General features: G+C 38.3%; 1 protein-coding gene across 3 annotated transcripts in view; it reads right to left on the bottom strand.

Annotated features, from left to right (window-relative positions):
- PRIM2 (DNA primase subunit 2) overlaps positions 1-16,581 on the bottom strand; it is a 332,911-nt gene that overhangs the window by 148,483 nt on the left and 167,847 nt on the right. For all 3 annotated transcript variants that reach the window (XR_004285088.1, XM_032340337.1, XM_032340338.1), the window contains exon 8: positions 5,024-5,091. Coding sequence is in view for 2 of the 3 variants with exons in the window: in XM_032340337.1 (XP_032196228.1) it covers positions 5,024-5,091 (68 nt within the window). In the remaining variant the exon portion in view is untranslated. The remainder of the gene's footprint in view (positions 1-5,023; positions 5,092-16,581) is intronic.

Raw genomic sequence — 16,581 nt, 5'->3', positions numbered from 1 at the left:
GGTCATGCAAACCAATGATGATTACTTTCTCATAACAAGATTATTATTAGAACCTTTCAAATCAAGTAGTATTCTTTCTTATTTTGACCTAAGCAAAAGGAAGGTAAAAAGAAAAACATTACATTTAGACACCCAAAAAAGAATTCAATATGCTTGAAATGCATATCACAAGGTTATTTGTACAACAGAAAGTGTCAAAACTATGCACATCAACTGCCAGTCTCCATACAGATGTCTCTGACATGGTAATAAAATGAGAAGCTATTTCATTTAATAATAATAAAAAAGGAACATCAGTTGGTGCCTATTACATGTAGCATCTAGCCCTGGTTGCCTAGCAACCAGTCCAGAGTGAACTCCACAGAGAAAGCCCTAAACGAATGTACAGTTTGTGCAAGTTTCAAGGACTTGAAGAGATATGTCAGTGGTTAACCTAAATTCTAGCTGACAATTACCATACTGAGGTGGAAGAAAAAGAACCCATTATTTTGCACAGAATCAAGCATTAACTAGACGTGAAATTCAGCTATGTAGGCTTCTATCTTCTGAATCAGGGCCTATACCCCCCACCCCAAAAAAAGGCATATGACTTATAAATTACAAAAACATCATGCAGGAAAAAAAAATAACAAAATGTCACTGTTGTAACATGCACTCATTCATTTGAATACATAATGAATACCTAACATGTGCCAGATACTGTCCCAGCACTGGAAATACAAATATGAAAGCCACTTTACAAGCTAATAAGCAGCCCATATTATAATGGAGTCATCAGAAAGTAAACAAAGGATAACCACATTATGTGTTCTGTAATACACAAGTAGCCATGAGGGTATTGTGGAAACACATATAAAAAAACAACAGATTCAGGGGCGCCTGGGTGGCTCAGCAGGTTAAAGCCTCGGCCTTCGGCTCAGGTCATGATCTCAGAGTCCTGGGATCGAGTCCCGTATCAGGCTCTCTGTTCAGCAGGAACCCTGCTCCCCCCCACCCCTTGCCTCTCTGCCTACTTGTGATCTTTGTCCAATAAATAAATAAATAAGTGAATGAAAAAACCAATAAATAAATACATCAGATTCAGACTCAGGGGAAGTGGGCCCACTGCAAACTAAACAGTCAGGGAAAACTTACCAGAAGAAGTAATATGGGCTAAGTCTTAAGGGACAAGTAAAAGTTAGGCAAATTATAGAAATGGAGGAATGGGAGAACATTCCAGGCAGAAGAAAAAATATTTTCAAGGGCACAGATACCAACAACAGCAAGTTGTATTAGAAGAACTTTAAGGCAGGACACCTGGGTAGCTCAGTGGATTAAACCTCTGCCTTCAGCTCAGGTCCCGATCTCAGGGTCCTGGGATCGAGCCCCACATTGGGCTCTCTGCTCAGCAGGGAGCCTGCTTCCTCCTCTCTCTCTGCCTGCTGCTCTGCCTACTTGTGATTTCTCTCTCTGTGTGTCAAATAAATAAATAAAATCTTTAAAAAAAAAAAAAAAAAAGAGGGAGAAGAACTTCAAGGCATTTGGTTGCACTAGAAGTTGGGGGACAGTACTAAAAGAAGAGTCCAAAGAGACAGTACAACACCTTCCAGAAGGACTTCATAAGCCAGGCTAAGAAGTTCAGACTTCACCTGGAATGAAACTGGGAAGACAGAGAATGATTTTAAGCCAAGGGATAATAGAATCACTCTGGCAATAATGTGAAATATTTCCAGGAGTGCAAAGAAGCCAACAAGAAGAATACATAAGTTACAATAGCAATACAGATACTCAGGAGACAAAAGCAGCAGGAGAGGAGAGACTGGGAAAGTGACTTAAACATAACTCAGTAACAGTTCTCTAGGAAGCTTAAAAATCACATACAGTGTTTATGCTACTCAAGCCAATGAAATGTCAGTCTGGACCACTTTAACAACAAAACAATTATTCAGAGGTTAAGAACTGTCTGTCTGGGAAGGAAAAGTCACTATAGAGAAGTGGTAAGAGAGACAGAAAAAAAGAGGACAGGGAGAAGGGAGGAGGAAAAATATTTTCAATATTCCAATCCTGACAAATAAGCAACTTAGATTCCGAACAAATAAAAATTGAGGGGCGCTCGGGTGGCTCTGTCAGTTAAGGATCTGTCTTTGGCTCAGGTCATGATCCCAGGGTCCTACTGTGGAGCCCTGCTCTACGGGGAGACTGCTTCTGCTTCTGCTTCTCCCTCTGTCTGCCGCTCCTCCTGCTTGTGCTCTCTTTCCTTCTTTCTTGTCAAATAAATAAATAAAATCTTTAAAAAAAAAATTGAGAAAGAAATCTTGTAAAGCCATACTCTTGTGCCGTCTGATACAGTGACAGGATCCTAGTCTCCTTTCATTCTCAATGAATTTTGTCTGAGTTCTGTGCAAAGGTAAATCCCAAAGACATTAACATATACATTTATACATAACACAAATATGTCAAATATGACAACAGTTTAATTTCCCAATATGTACTACTTGGATTTACTAAAAGTATTTCATTTTTTTTTCCTTTACTTCTTAAGCTTTACTTTTGATTTGAACAATTTGCCTTTCATCCGTTAGAAGAAGCCAAAAGGGAAATAGGAGTAAAACCTTGAAAGAGAAGTAGGCTGTGAAAAGACAAACAGAGATCCGTAGGCTATGAAGAGACACACAGAGATCAGGATGGAATAAACCAGAGTGATTCAGGGTTGCTGACTGGATTCACAAAGGAAGAAAGGAGGAAGGAAAGGAGGAAGGGTAGAAGTGATGAAGTTCTAGAACCTAGGTGAGGTTCGGTGGGCTGAGGTCCGGAGCCGATGACCAAGAAAGAATTCTTGAGACATCTTTGGTGCAAAATGGTGGTTTATTAAAGCACAGGGACAGGACCCATGGGCAGAAAGAGCCGCTGCTCTGGGTTTTGAGGGATGGCAGGTTATATACCTTGTGGTTGCGGGGGGTGGTGAAGGGATGGGAGGTTTCAACGGAGTTTTCAAATGTTAAAGAGGGACTACAAGGTGCTGGGAGAAGGCCTTGCCCTTGTGGCTTGATAAATGTCATCTTAGGTCAGCCATTAACATCAAGATAGTTGGGAGATTCTTGGTGGGGTGTTATGATCCTGCTATCATTTACATTCCCTTCTACCTCAGCCTCCTCCAGTTTCATTTATGATGGGGAGGGAGACATTAGGGTTTGAGGAACTGAGAGTTATTTGCCTCTGGAAATGTGTGCTATTGATAAGGTAACCTCCCTGTTTGTAGATCTCTAGGACATCTGTAGAGCAAGAGAGATTCCTGTCCTGCAGGATTGTGATCTCTGCAAGTTAACTATTTATCGTTTTATGGCAGACAGGGATGCCTGAGAATGCCACACATATTACGGAGGGGAGCAGGTGGAGAGGGGGGTGCGAGGCGCCAGCTCTTGCTCTGTCTTCAGCCAGCCTCCTGCTCCCTCATCAGAAGGAGTCACATACAAAACTGATTTAGAACAGAAGTGGACTAAGCTACTAATCAATAGCTTATTGGCATTAAATTCAAGAACAAAACTCTCTCAAAAGAGGTTAATTAAAAAGAACTAGCAATTTTGGTAACCAGTGCAAGTACCAGGAAATTGGCCCTCAAACTTACTTTGTAATTCATGACATGGTTTGTTTCTACCCAATGGAAGGGAAGCATGTGCTATCAATATGGGAATTCAACAGAATCTAAAACAGCACAGTGACATACAGCCATATATTAAGAATTTTGTCCCTCTATATTTAGGTCTCTTGGACATACTAAAAAAAAATAAAAGAATAAAAAGAATCTATAAAGGAAAAAACTACTGGTGTCTGCCTACATAAAACCTGTAAATGTATGTTGGATAATGTAACATAATCAAAAACTTTCAGAAAAAATAATGTAGCAACAAATACAACTCTGAATTACTATCCTTTACATCTAAAGTATGTAATATCAAATGAAATCAGGAGATGCTATCAATAAATGAACAAATATACAAATAGTTAATCCCACTCCAAAATGAAAATGGATAATAAAATGTTCTGAAATCAGTCTTAAGAATAATCAATATGAAATGTATTTGATTGCAATGGTATCTCCATGATTAACTATTAAATTAGCAACCATTTTTAGCTGTCCTATATCTTGTTCAGGGTACAGTGACAATCTTGTGGGCAATTTTATATAATCTAAAACTATAAGTAGAATAAGGTGTTTGAAAAAGAAACACATATATCTTTAAATCTTTAAAATGGCTCATTTGCTTTGACAAAGTAATTGCCCCTCCGAAAATCTATGCTAAGAAAAATGATCAAAAATACAGATAAAGATTAACCTGTGACATTTTTCATACTAATGAAAAATTGGAAATGGTGTAAATGCCCCCAAAAGGAAATGAAAACATTACAATACAGCCAAACAAGAAAATACCACGCAGTTACTAAAAATAATGTTTTTGAAGAGATGCTAATAACAACAACAAAAAAAGTTCATTTTAAAATGAAAATCCAGAAACTTTTTTAAAAAGTGCGATTTCAACACTAGATTTTTAAAACAGCACAGATGGAAGAAATACTACTTCTGAGTAGTAATGATGGGTTTTTTCCTTTTCCTCCCCTTCCTGTACTTGTAAAGTTTGGTTTTTTTTTTTTTTTAATAATGAGAATATAATAATATTTTGTTAATTAGAAAACAAATCCCACCCATTTCATCTGTCCCCAATAACATGTGGGGGGTCCCAAAGGTATGCTCTGCATTTAAATAGCTCATTCCTTTGCGATCTTTCGGCAGTCACCTCTGTTCATTTTAATGTAAATTTACCAACTAGTTTTACACACTCTGATTGAATTAAAAAAGCCTTCCAACAGTACCCTGAAGTCAAGGGCAGCAAGTATATTAAGAACTTCAGCTTACATCACAGAATTAAAGCAAGGAAAAAACTGTTAAGTTTTTAGTAACGGAAGAGGTTTTAATCATTTAATGTACTTTACCCACTTTAATGCACTTAAAAATCGTAAGCATAACCAGGATGTGCCTTCATATTACCTGAGGTGGTTAAGTAGAGGCTGAAGTCTCTCATCCGACTGCACAGCAGGCAAGGACCTGGCTGTTAACTAAAAGCAGAGAATCGGGTTAGTAAAAACAGCAAAGACCAAATACTGAACATATCTGAACACTAAATGTAAAATGGGGACTGGGAGCTGAAAGAGATGGAGTACTTAAAATGTAAGTACATTCTTTTCTTGTTTAAATTGAAGAATTGTATAGAAAGCAGACTCGTTCTATGAGTAAAGCTAACTATATGGCCCTAAGTTTTGCAAGATATGCCACTGAGCTTAGAAGTAAAGAAAAAGGAGGTAAAGCAAAGAATAAGAGGAGGATATCCTGAGAATATCTTTTCACGAGTTCATGAGAAAACTTTATGACATAAAAACATTATCTTCATATATAAAAATGGAAAAACTCCTAAATTTATAGCAACCAACCTTACCACTGAATTCTGGAATGATGAAGAAACTGGGGAGAGAGACCTCCATTTATAGCTAAGCCACTGTGAAATTGGTTATATGCAGAATTGGTTACACACACACACACACACACACACACAACCATGCATTCCTTCATTTTGACATTACTCTAGGAAACCAAAAATATCTTTTAAATATACAAAAGCAACTAGAAGTATTTAATATTGACATATGACCCCAAACTGATCTAGAAGAGGGAACTTAAGAGTCAAAGCCTTGTTCTTAAATATTATATAGCTCAAGCTGACAGTGTATCATGAAAATGTGAGACTTTGCCTCACTTTATTGCAATAGTATTAGTGATATCTCTATGTATCTCTTACTTTTCTCTCTGTACTTAAGATAAAGCTCTCTTATCCTATAACAATTTAACCCCCCCAAATTAAAAACATTCATCCAAAGCAATCAGATAGCTTGAAGTAACCTTAATAAAACACCAAAACAAAAATAAAAGATTTCTTCTGGATTCAATTATGTCACAATAGTTCTTGAAATGTACCCATAAATTATTTGAAAACCTGCAAAAGAGAACCTTTCTTAAGGCAAACAACAAACTGAAAGACATCCTTTGGTTTTATAAAGGGTATCCTTTCTAACTATTTCATACATTAATTAAAATGTTCTGAAAACAAAAAAGACATTTAATTCATACCACCTAATTTTCAGTATTATGCAAGTAAAATGAAACTATCACTTTTAACACATCTAATATATACCAAATTTGGGGGGAGGAAATGTTGACCAAAATGCCATATATGAAGTCATTTTAATTAAATTATGTCTAAGTAATAATAATGGAGAGACATTCCCACTTTGGAGCTAAGGTTAACACAAGTCAACAGTTACTAACTAATTTTTTAAAAAGTGAGACAATTAGTCTGCTGAAATTTTAGCACAGCCAAAAGACTCTCAGTATCTAAGAAATGTCCAATCCAGTACTTCATGACATATAAAATGCTATTAAGGTTTTATAAACAAAACACTTTAAAACTTTAATATACCCTATATCTGCTAATGTCAAGTCCCTTAACAAAATGTCATTTAAGGGATGTCATGGCTCAAAAGTGAAGTTATGCTCTAAAAAGAAAATTTATCAAGATATTTCAAAAGTCAATTTTCTGAAAACGGAGCAACACAGATCACGCTTTTTCAGTTACTTCTGTCAATCTATATAGCATACTTTCTAATCAAACTTTCTTTTTCTAAATGAAGAAAAACAAACAAAAACACCTCAGTAACAGTAATATATTTCTAAATGTCTGTTCATTCCACACAGAAAATATTTCTCAACTCAATTCTACCTTTAAAGAAAAGATTTATAATAATTTATTTATTTGAGAGAGAACAAAAGGAGGGGAAGGGGCAGAGGGAGAGGGAAGGGGAAGCAGACTCCCGGCTGAGCATGGAGCCCAATGGAGGCTCCATCTCACAACACTGAGATCATGACCTGAGCTGAAACCAAGAGTGGGTGATCAACTGACTGAGCCACCCAGGTGCCCCAACTCAACCCTATCTTAATCTTAGCCTTCATTTCTTTTTTCTTAAACTATTAATACATCTCCACTCACGGCTGTTTCTGCCTCCCCTCTTGCCTCTTCCCTAAATTGTTCTCCACACCAAGGCCAGACTGAAATTTTCAAAATGAAAGTTAACCATCCCCCTAACTAAAATTATTTAATAATTCCCTTAGACTCTCAGGCTGAAGTCATTACATCTGCTCTTTCACTAAACTTTCTCCTAAAATATTCTTTTAGGCCCCGTTGCTGAAACACTGGGCATAGGTTGAGTGGGACTGACTACAGGCACACTGCAAACATAGTGCAAGTTCACTTCCAACTACCATAACTAAGCAAATACCACAAAACAAGTCAAATAAATTGTTTGGTTTCCTAGTGCACATGGAAATTACGTTTACACTCTACTCTAGTCAATTAAGTATGCAATGGCATTATGTTTAAAAAAATGTACATACTTAATTTAAAAATACTTTACTGCTAAAAAAAAATACTAACTATCCTGAGTTTTCAGTAAGTCATAATTTTGTCAATGGAGGGTCCTACCTCAGTGTTGATGGTGGCTGTCTGATCCAGAGCAGTATTAGGTGGTTGTGGCAATTTCTTATAATAAAACAAAACAGAAATGTGCCACATTGATTAACTCTTCCTTTCAGAAACTATTCCTCTGTACTATAAGATGCTGTTTGAAAAAACTGTACCCACAGTAGTTCTGTCAAAATGGGAGCCAAACTTCTCAAACCCTGCCACTGCTTCCTCAACTAAGTTTATGTCATGCTCTAAATCTTTTGCTGTCCTTTCAACAATCTTCCCATCATCTTTTTTTTTTTTTTTAAGGGATTTTATTTATCTGACAGAGAGAATGAGAGAGCACAAGGAGAGCAGACAGTCAGGGGGTGGGGGAGCAGACTCCCCTGCCGAGCAGGGAGCCTGATGTGGGGCTTGATCCCCAGACGCTGGGATCATGACCCGAGCTGAAGGCAGACGCCCAACCATCTGAGCCACCCAGGCATCCCTCTTCCCACCATCTTTACCAGGAGTACATTCCATCTCAAGAAATCACTTTCTACGTTCATTCATCAGAAGCAACTCCTCATTTGTTCAAGTTTTATCATGAGACTGTAGTGATTCAGTCACATCTTCAGGCTCCACTTCTAGTTCTAGTTCTCTTGCTGTTGCCACCACATCTACACTTACTTCTTCCATGAAGTCTTAAACCCCTTAAAGTCCTCCAAGTGGGCTAGAATCAGCTTCCCCCAAACCCCTATTAATGTTGATATTCTGACCTCTTCCCATGAATTACAAATGTTCTTAATGCCATTTGGAATGGTGAATCCTGTCCAGAAGGTTTTCAATTTACTTTCCCAGATCCATCAGAGGAATCACTATGTACAGCAGCACAACTTTACAAAATGTATTTCTTCTTTTTTTTTTTAATATTTTATTTATTTATTTGTCAGAGAGAGAGAGAGAGAGTGAGCACAGGCAGAGTCAGAGGGAGAAGCAGGCTCCCTGTGGAGCAAGGAGCCCGATGTGGGACTGGATCCCAGGACGCCGGGATCATGACCTGAGCCGAAGGCAGCTGCTTTACCAACTGAGCCAACCCAGGCGTCCCACAAAATGTATTTCTTAAGTAAGCCTTGAAAGTTTCAAGTTACTCCTTGATCCATGGACTGCAGGAGAGATATTGTTTTAGCAGGCATGAAAACATTAATCTTGTTGTACATCTCCATCCGAGCTCCTGGGTGTCTGGGAGCATTGTCAATGAGGAGCAATATTTTTGAAAGGCATCTTTTTTTCAGAGCACAAGGTCTCAACCATGGCTTAAAATACTCAGTAAACCATGCCACATACACATGTGCTGTCATCTGGGTTTTGTTGCTCCATTTATAAAGCACAAGCAGAGTAGATGTAGCATAATCCTGAAGGGCCCCAGGATTTTCAAAATGATAAACAACACTGGCTTCAACTTCAAGCCACCAGCTTCATTAGCCCCTAACAAGAGAGTCAGCCTGTCCTTGGAAGCTTTGAAGCCTAGCACTGACTTCTCCTCTTTAGCTATGAATATCCTATAATGGCACCTTCTTCGCTACAAGGCTGTTTCATCCACGCTGAAAATCTGATGTTTAGTGCAACACCTTCAGGAATTCTCTCAGCTAGAGCCTCTGGGTAACCTGCTGCAGCTTCTCCATCGGCACCTGCTGCTTCACCTTGTACTTTCATGTTATGGAGATGGCTTCTTTCCTTACACCTCACAAACCAACCTCTGCCAGCTTCAAACTGTTCTCTAGCTTCCACACCTGTCTCAGCCTTCAGAGAACTGAAGAGTTAGAGCTTTGTTCTGGATTAGCTTTGGCTTCAAGGAATGTTATGGCTGATTTGATCTTCTATCCAGATCATGAAAACTTTCTCCATACAGCATTAAGGCTTTCCTATCATTCACGTGCTCACTGGAGTAGCACCTTAATTTCCTTCAAGAACTTTTCCTTTGTCTTCACAAGCTGGTCGTCTGGCACAAGAGGCCTAGCTCTAGGCCCACCTTGGATTTTAACACGCTTCCCTCACAAAGCTTCATCATTTCTTTAAAGTGAGAGACAAGTGAGTATTCCTTTCATCTGAGCACTTAGAGACCACTGTAGAATTAATAATTGGCCTCACTTTAGGATTGTTGGGTCTTGGGAAACAGGGAGGCCCAAGGGGAGAAAACATGGGGGAATGACTGGTTGGTCAAACAGTTGGTCAAACGCAGAAAACATTTATCAATGAAGTTTGCTGTCTTCCATGGGCACAGTTTGTGGTGCCGCAAAACAATTACAATAGTAAAATCAAAATCAATGATCACAGGTCACTATAATAAATGTAATAATAGTGAAAATTTTTGAAATATTATGTGAATTAACAAAAGGTGACAGAGAAACAAAGTGAACTAATGTTACTGGGAAAAAATGGTACCAATAGATGCTGGATACAGGGTTTCTACAAACCTTCAATTTGTTTTTATTTTTAAAAAAAACCACCACAGTATCTGCAAAGCACAATAAAACAAGATATGCCTGTGTCCAGCTTCTGCCAACTCCACACGACATAACAGAAGCATATCAGGTAGAAATTTGTGATAGCTCCAGTTTCTGGAACACATATGTTCAATGATTTGATTCCTGCCTCACCCCTTCCCATTCCCTATAATTTATTTTCACTTCTTAATCACTGATGAGAAAAATTCCTCAATTGGTCAATGCCTAGGTAAAATTACTTTGAGGAAGATTTTGAGTTTTCCAAAGGTTTTGCTTTCAACTTTTAAGACAATTAGCTTTTCAAAAAGAACATGTATCTCTTCATGGTAAGTAGATGAGATTATAAAGCTATTCTAAAGCTCTTTAAAGCCATCTGCTGACCTTTTGCTAAAAGAACATAAACCTCATTTTAGGGACTGCTGGCTCTGTCATTTCTTCTGAAATTCCTGTCTGAGCCAAGTAGCTACTACTACACTTACCGGACCATGAGAGGCCTGCATCCCTACCACTGGCAGGACAGGTATTTAATAAATATTAATGTGTGACAAACCCCAAAACTTGCAAGTGTGTAATACCACTAGTTGATGAAAATAAAAGTATATATCTAGATTTCATAATTAAAGCTTTTCAAACTCATACTTGGAGCAAAACTAAATCTAAATCAAAACTAAATCACAACTGTCAGCCTTACAAAAAAGCAATACACTATCATAACAGGATTTTCAGCATTAAAAAAACTCTCCTCTATAACATGAAATGAGTAACTGTCTAGTTTAAATGTGTTTTGCTTGTTGTTTTTAATAAAAAATACAGCAGCATCCTTGACACGTAAGAATGAAAGGGAAAGAAGATCTATCACAGTTTCTATCATGAAGCCTAAATGGGTTGCTTGAGTTAGAGCTGTTTCATGGGAACCATAATAAAAGTTGGCATAACATACAGTTTATTTCTTATTATTGTTGAGAGGTTGGGGGTGAGCTTTTAGGACGTCCTTTCATTATTAAGAATATATCTAGCAAAATGAATTAACTAATGCAAGGTTTGTGTGGTTTTTTAGACAAGTATAACATAATAGAGTCTTAAATAAATCTCATTTTAATGATCAGTATCATTGAGTATATCTTGCATTTTGCCCTATTTTTAACTACAAAAAAAATGATAAGGCACTTTGCCATCTAATAATTCTCCTTCTAATGCCAATAAATATAGCATAAATTCAAAGGTACAAAACACAAGAGAAAGTCTGGCAGTATGTGGTCCTACCCTGACACTCTCCTCCTGAGGAGACGAGGTTCTTCAGACCACAAGCAGCTGGCTACTGCCCACACACAGAGCCTGTGCTAGCACCTGAGATGAGGACCCACACAATATACTGCCACATTACAATTCAAAGCAAACCATACTTTGTGTGTAAACCAGTCAGAGACCTTTGCCTGATCCCAGTGTGAGTCTGTCTCCTCTAATTTCCTTCACTTTTCAGAACAGGACAGTGCTCTTCAAGATGCACAAACCTGTGGACTTTGAGTCTTGAAGACTCCCAAATTTTGCATTCAAGTTTCCTTCATATCATCTGCAATTTGGCTCAAATGTAACATCCTCCCAGAGGCCTTCCCTAATCACTCTTGGTAAAGCAGTACCCTCTCTGCAGGTATTCTGTTAGGCAACTCACAACAGTCATCACTATGTGAAATTACCTTATTACTTTGCTTACGTGTGTCTGTCTTCCTCTCCCCAAAGAACAGAAACTCTCAGGGCACAAACCTTTCTCTCTTGACCATTTTTCCACCCCTTGCTTAAAACTCTATATGGTGTGGCACACCGAAGGCACCCCATAAATACTGTGGAGAGTAGATGAAAGGTTCACCTAACTCCAAAGTTTCCAACAGAAGCATGGGTTCAGAAAAGTCTGCCCTAGACACTGACCCTTTTGGGCCCGTGTTTCTAAATTTTTCATAAGTAATTATGACCTATTAACTAAAGGGGCCACACGCATTTCTCTTTTCATTTCTAGCTGACTGGCATATCTTAAGTTCTCCCTTTAAAGGAGGAGCACTGTTCTACCATTCAATGAGATTGAAACTACAGCTCCCTGGTTGAAAGGCAGCAAGCAGCCCAAAAACACCAGTCCAAAACTCAAGTTATGGATATACTATCACAGACATTACCAAAAGAGTAATCATGACACAGTTCCTTCCTTCTAATCTATGTCTTTCTGCATGGAGTTTTTTGTTTGGTTTGGTGATTAAATGATAGTTACAAATAAAGCAAAAGTATGAACTAAAATCTATTTTTCCAACATTAGTTAAAGTTTAAAACATGCATCAAAGTTCAAAGTCTTCTACAGTGAACTCCCATTTAAAAAAAAAACAAAAAAAAAAAACCTTAAACTGGGAGGGCCTGGGTGGCTTAGTGGGTTAAAACCTCTGCCTTTGGATCAGGTCATGATCCCAGGTTCCTGGGATCGAGACCCGCATCAGGCTCTCTGCTTGGCAGGGAGCCTGCTTCCTTCCTCTCTCTCTGCCTGCCTCTCTGCCTACTTGTGATCTCTGTCTGTCAAATAAATAAATAAAATTTAAAAAAAAAAAAACTTAAACTGATAAGACTGCAACTGCTTCAAAACTTTACAGAAAACAAGCAAGGAATAGTGTACATAGGATTCTATTCAAATAAGGCTCACTTAGATGTAAAAAAATATCCTTTGCCATTTATGTATTACTACTAAAATGAAAGTGCTATGTTACACAGTTTTCAAGATATTGTTAAATGTAGATAAGTTACTTTGAAAAGGAGTCTCAAAACATTCCCAGCTCAAAAGCACATGAAGTTGCAAAAAAATTTTAAATTCAAATAGCAATTAGAGGACTATCTACTCAAGTATGGAAAACCTAGATATATAAAGCATGCTTGGTTCTCTTTTCAAGAGTAAGGCAAATACAAAAAATATTTTCTTCTTAGACTTTCCACTCAAATTAGATCAGCCTGGAAAGAGTAATTTTTAGAATTATGATCCTGGAGGTAAGCACATGGACATTTGTTTTATTCTGCATACCTCTGTGTTTGAAACAGTTCAAGAGAGGAAAGGAAGGGAGCTGACTGATCTTCCAGCGGTGTGAGGAATGGTTTGGAGGTGGAGGATCCAGGGATCTAAGATGAAGAATCAAATTATGGTAGAAACAGTGGCAATAAAAAGGAAGACATGAATGTGAGAGACATGAAGGAGGTATATTCTACACGATTTTATACCTAAAACAGGAGAAGGTATAGAAGACATCCCGGTAGGGGGATTGTACTATTAACTGCAACAGAGTGGCCACAGGAAGAGGAAGCTGGGGAGAGGAAAGGAGACCACGTATTTTGGCATGCTGAATTTGAGGTGCTTCTGAATCCCCAAGAGCAACTGAGCATATGGATCTAGGCACTGGAGAGGATATGGTGCTAAAGATAGAAATTTAGGTGTTATCAGCAAATAAGCCACAAGTAAAACCATGGGCTGGCAAAAAAGGCCAGGGATTATGCATAAAGCAGAGATTCCCAACTGTCATACACTAGTAAGTTATTGGAGTACAGTGTTGAGGGTTCATTCCAAGCTGCACCCAGGAAAGAGAATAGGACTGACTGCCAACATCTGCTCCAGATACGGAATGGGAGATTAGAGGTATCTGCCTGGTATGTGCTATCTTTAGCAGGAGAAATAAGAAAAGTAAGGGATTTTGCCAATAGACTTAAAAGTTTGAAACACTGATTCTAAGCAATTACAGATTTATGAGGGAGGGACGTGAGGGGAAAGAGAGAGACAATATATCCAACAGCTCCTTTAACTCTTTCATTAAACATCTGGAATAAATGAATTACAATTTCTAAAAGAAAATGTTCCATAAGGAAAGCACTCTGCCTCCTGGTGTGAAGCTGACTGTTGCTCTTAACACCCTAAAAGAGACCACTGTCATCCTGTCACTAGTTTGAAGCAGAATTTTTAAAGGGGACCATAGAAAAGGGGAAAAATTTCATGATTTTCTCCTCCAAATAAAGGGCATGAAGGGAGGGAACAAGAAGACAGACGCAGGTGAACTACATAAGTAAATACGGTAAATGGTTCTTCAAGAGTCAAGAGACGTTTGGAAAACAAAGGTGACTCAATCAGTTGAAAATGAAGAACAAGAAGGTGGCTTCATTTTAAAAATAATAAATCCCTTCTTTCTGAACTACTCACCCAACACTGGCTAAATTAAAACACATAAAAATGACAAGAAAACAATGCTCACTTGGAAAATATTGCCCAATTTTGTTCTCTGGCGTTTTTACCCTCTACCACTCATTTCAGCTTCCTTACAAAACTCAAGAGGAATGACAATATGCACTAATATCAAAGTTGCACCTTAAAAGAATTCCAAGATGGGTAATCAGCACATTAAACCTTTCCTTCATATAATCTTGTTCTACTCAAAGAGGCAGACTAGTCGTACTCTCTTGCAGTGACAGTCAGGTACACGTACAAGTGGCAAAGAGACCAAATTTAGGTGTTCTTTGCTCTGGTTTGGTTTTTTATTTTTTATTTTTTTAAAATACACTTTATTTCTTAGGGCAGTTTTAGGTTCACAGCGAAACTGTTAAGAAGGTACAGAGATTTCCTATATACTCACATGTATAGCCTCCCACATTGCCAGGCTCCCCCATGAAAGTGGTACAGTTACAACTGACCAGTCTGCACTAACACCTCATTATTGCCCAAAGTCCATAGTTTACATCGTTCATTTTTGCTGTTTGCCATTCTATGGGTTTGGAAAAGGTATAATACATGTATCTATCACTGTAGTATCATACAGAAGAGTTTTCCTGCGCCCAAAAATCCTCTGTGCTCCTCCCATTCATCCCTTCTTTCCCTCTTTCCCCAGTTTCTGACAAGCATTGATCTTTCTACTCTATTGTCTCCACAGTTTTGCCTTTGCTGGAACATTACAGGGGCCAAAGACAGGTCTTCCCAAGATGGGTCACTTGGACATGAACATTATTTTGTGTCAACAATGATCAAAACCCAGTAGATTCAGGAAAAGCTATTTACTTCCCCTTCAACTGTCTGCGTGTACTAGAAAGAGAGCTACTAACAGAGATTCCTCTTTACCCAAGAAACTAACAGGGAAACTTTTGTTTTCTCACCTTTCTGCCAATGGTTTTCTCCCCTTTGTATTCTCAGACCATAACCATCTCCTTAGCTCAAATAAGCAGTATGTTGCCACACTGTCTTTGGAATTTCCATGTACGTGTGATTCCCCACACATATGCTATTAACTTGGATTTTCTCCTGTTTACCTGTCTCATGTCAGAAGCACCCAAAGAGAAAGGAAATTCTTCCTCCCTAACAGTATCACAGAGTTGGAATTATATAGTACATATAGCCTTTTCAAATTGGCTTCTTTCACTCAGCAATATGTATTTAAGGTTTCTCCATGTTTTTTCAGGATTTGATAGAGCATTCTTTTTAGCATCCCATCAACTGGATGTACCCCAGTTTATTTATCCATTCACCACCCAAACGACATCTAGGTTGCTTCCAACTTTCAGCAATTAAGAATAAAGCTGCTGGGGCGCCTGGGTGGCTCAGTGGGTTAAAGCCTCTGCCTTCAGCTGAGGTCATGATCCCAGGGTCTTGGGATCGAGCCCCGCATCAGGCTCTCTGCTCCGCGGGGAACCTGCTTCCTCCTCTCTCTGCCTGCCTCTCTGCCTACTTGTGATCTCTCTCTGTCAAATAAATAAATAAAATCTTTAAAAAAAAAAAAAAGAATAAAGCTGCTATGAGCAGCCACATGCAGGTTTTCGTGTGGGACACAAGTTTCAAATAGGTGTTTTTTAAAATTAAGAACAAGTGGGAAAGCTTTTCAAAATGTCTTTACAAAGGTATTTACAAAATGTCTTTACAATCTCATTTCATAAAAGATTTGAGATGGCTCCTACTGCACCTTACTTCACGCAAGAGTACCAACTCAAACTCCAGAATACTAACACTTTTCTACTAAGTTGAAGACGCATATATTATGCTTGTGCATATGTTCTAAGAGACAAAATTTATACACTGAGAAAATGATTTTTGATATCAAAAGGTAACAATTTCTTTAAAGAGAGACCTTGCAGTAACAAAAAGATACAGCTCTAGAGAGAACAGGTTGTCCAACAGAACTATCACTTTTATTACTGGGACACCAAGGCAGATGTCAAGTAAAATTAACTTTTACAAGCAGCTGCTATTTTAACTTCCTTGATTTTAACAATGGAAAATCCTGTGTCTTTTGAACTTCATTTTCTTATAATAGCAAGAGATCCCAATTACAAAGCCCAAATTGTGAGAGTCCACATGATATTCCCCCTTGCTCCAGGAGCCAAATTTGTTTCCCAGTTTCATGTCCCCCTTGGCTGCCGGAGATGCTATTCGCCACTAGTCCTAACACTTCCGTGCCCACAGCATTTCCCGGTTTCCACTGGGCTCATACACGCATTATCTCACTTGATCTTCACAACAGAGTTGGTTTCATCAGTACAACGCTTCAGTACATGAA

The sequence above is a fragment of the Mustela erminea genome, chromosome 4, assembly GCF_009829155.1.
Source record: "Mustela erminea isolate mMusErm1 chromosome 4, mMusErm1.Pri, whole genome shotgun sequence".
Classification (NCBI taxonomy): Eukaryota; Metazoa; Chordata; class Mammalia; order Carnivora; family Mustelidae; genus Mustela; species Mustela erminea.
The sequence above is the reverse complement of the archived record's forward strand: the minus strand, read 5'-3'. Positions and strand labels throughout refer to the sequence as shown.